We start from the raw sequence: 892 nt of genomic DNA on the forward strand, positions 1-892 counted from the left end.
GGCTTCGCTAGATAGTAGATAGGGACAGTGGGAATCTCGTTAATCCATTCATGCGCGTCACTAATTACATGACGAGGCATTTGGCTACCTTAAGAGAGTCATAGTTACTCCCGCCGTTTACCCGCGCTTCCGTAAATTTCTTCACCGTGACATTCAGAGCACTGGGCAGAAATCACGTCCCGTCAACACCGATCTCCGGCCTTCGAGACGCTATGTTTTTACTAAACAGTCGGATTCCCCCGGACCGTGCCAGTTCTGATCGAGCCGTTCCTCGCGCCCGTGCCGAAAACGGGGAGAGTCACCCCTACCCCGCTCCGTCCGCCTGCCCTTCCGAGGGTAGAACGTTCGCCGTTCGGTGCGCCCAAGTCCAAATTAATATGCCACCTCGCGGACTCCCGCTCTATGATTCCCTCTTCCGAAGCTAGCAGCGGGTCGCTCGGCCCTCAGAGCCAATCCTTCTCCCGAAGTTACGGATCCATTTTGCCGACTTCCCTTACCTACATTGTTCTATCGACCAGAGGCTGCGAACCTTGGAGACCTGCGGCGGATTGAGGTACGGCCCGAGGCGAGAGCGAACACATTATTTCAAAATAAAAAAAGAAAGAGTTTAGCCGTCGGAGTTTCAAGGACCGTCGAGTCGTAGCCGAACAGGCCCCCGCTGGAGCCGGCTTTGCGGATAAAGTTGATTGCTCTCGCTCCCTATCTCCGGCAGAACCGCTTCCAGGGTCAGCGAGCGCACCTCANAAAGAAAAGTTAACTCTTCTCGACTCTCCCGACGGTGTATCCGACCTTCTTTGCGTCGCCGCTTGTGCTCCGCCTTCGGGTACGGGAATCCTAACCCGTTTCCCTTTCGGCCCGTGCATTGNGTGAGACTGATTTTTAATGATTTTCA

General features: G+C 54.6%; 1 protein-coding gene across 1 annotated transcript; it reads left to right on the plus strand.

Annotated features, from left to right (window-relative positions):
• Window positions 1-402: 402 nt before the first annotated feature.
• LOTGIDRAFT_145690 (hypothetical protein) lies at window positions 403-552 on the plus strand (the record flags this gene model as incomplete). Its single annotated transcript, XM_009059145.1, has 1 exon — window positions 403-552. The coding sequence occupies one exon, from the start codon at window positions 403-405 to the stop codon at window positions 550-552; it is 150 nt and encodes a 49-aa protein (XP_009057393.1).
• Between the last annotated feature and the right edge of the window lie 340 nt (window positions 553-892).

Source organism: Lottia gigantea, assembly GCF_000327385.1.
Source record: "Lottia gigantea unplaced genomic scaffold LOTGIsca_372, whole genome shotgun sequence".
NCBI lineage: Eukaryota > Metazoa > Mollusca > Gastropoda > Lottiidae > Lottia > Lottia gigantea.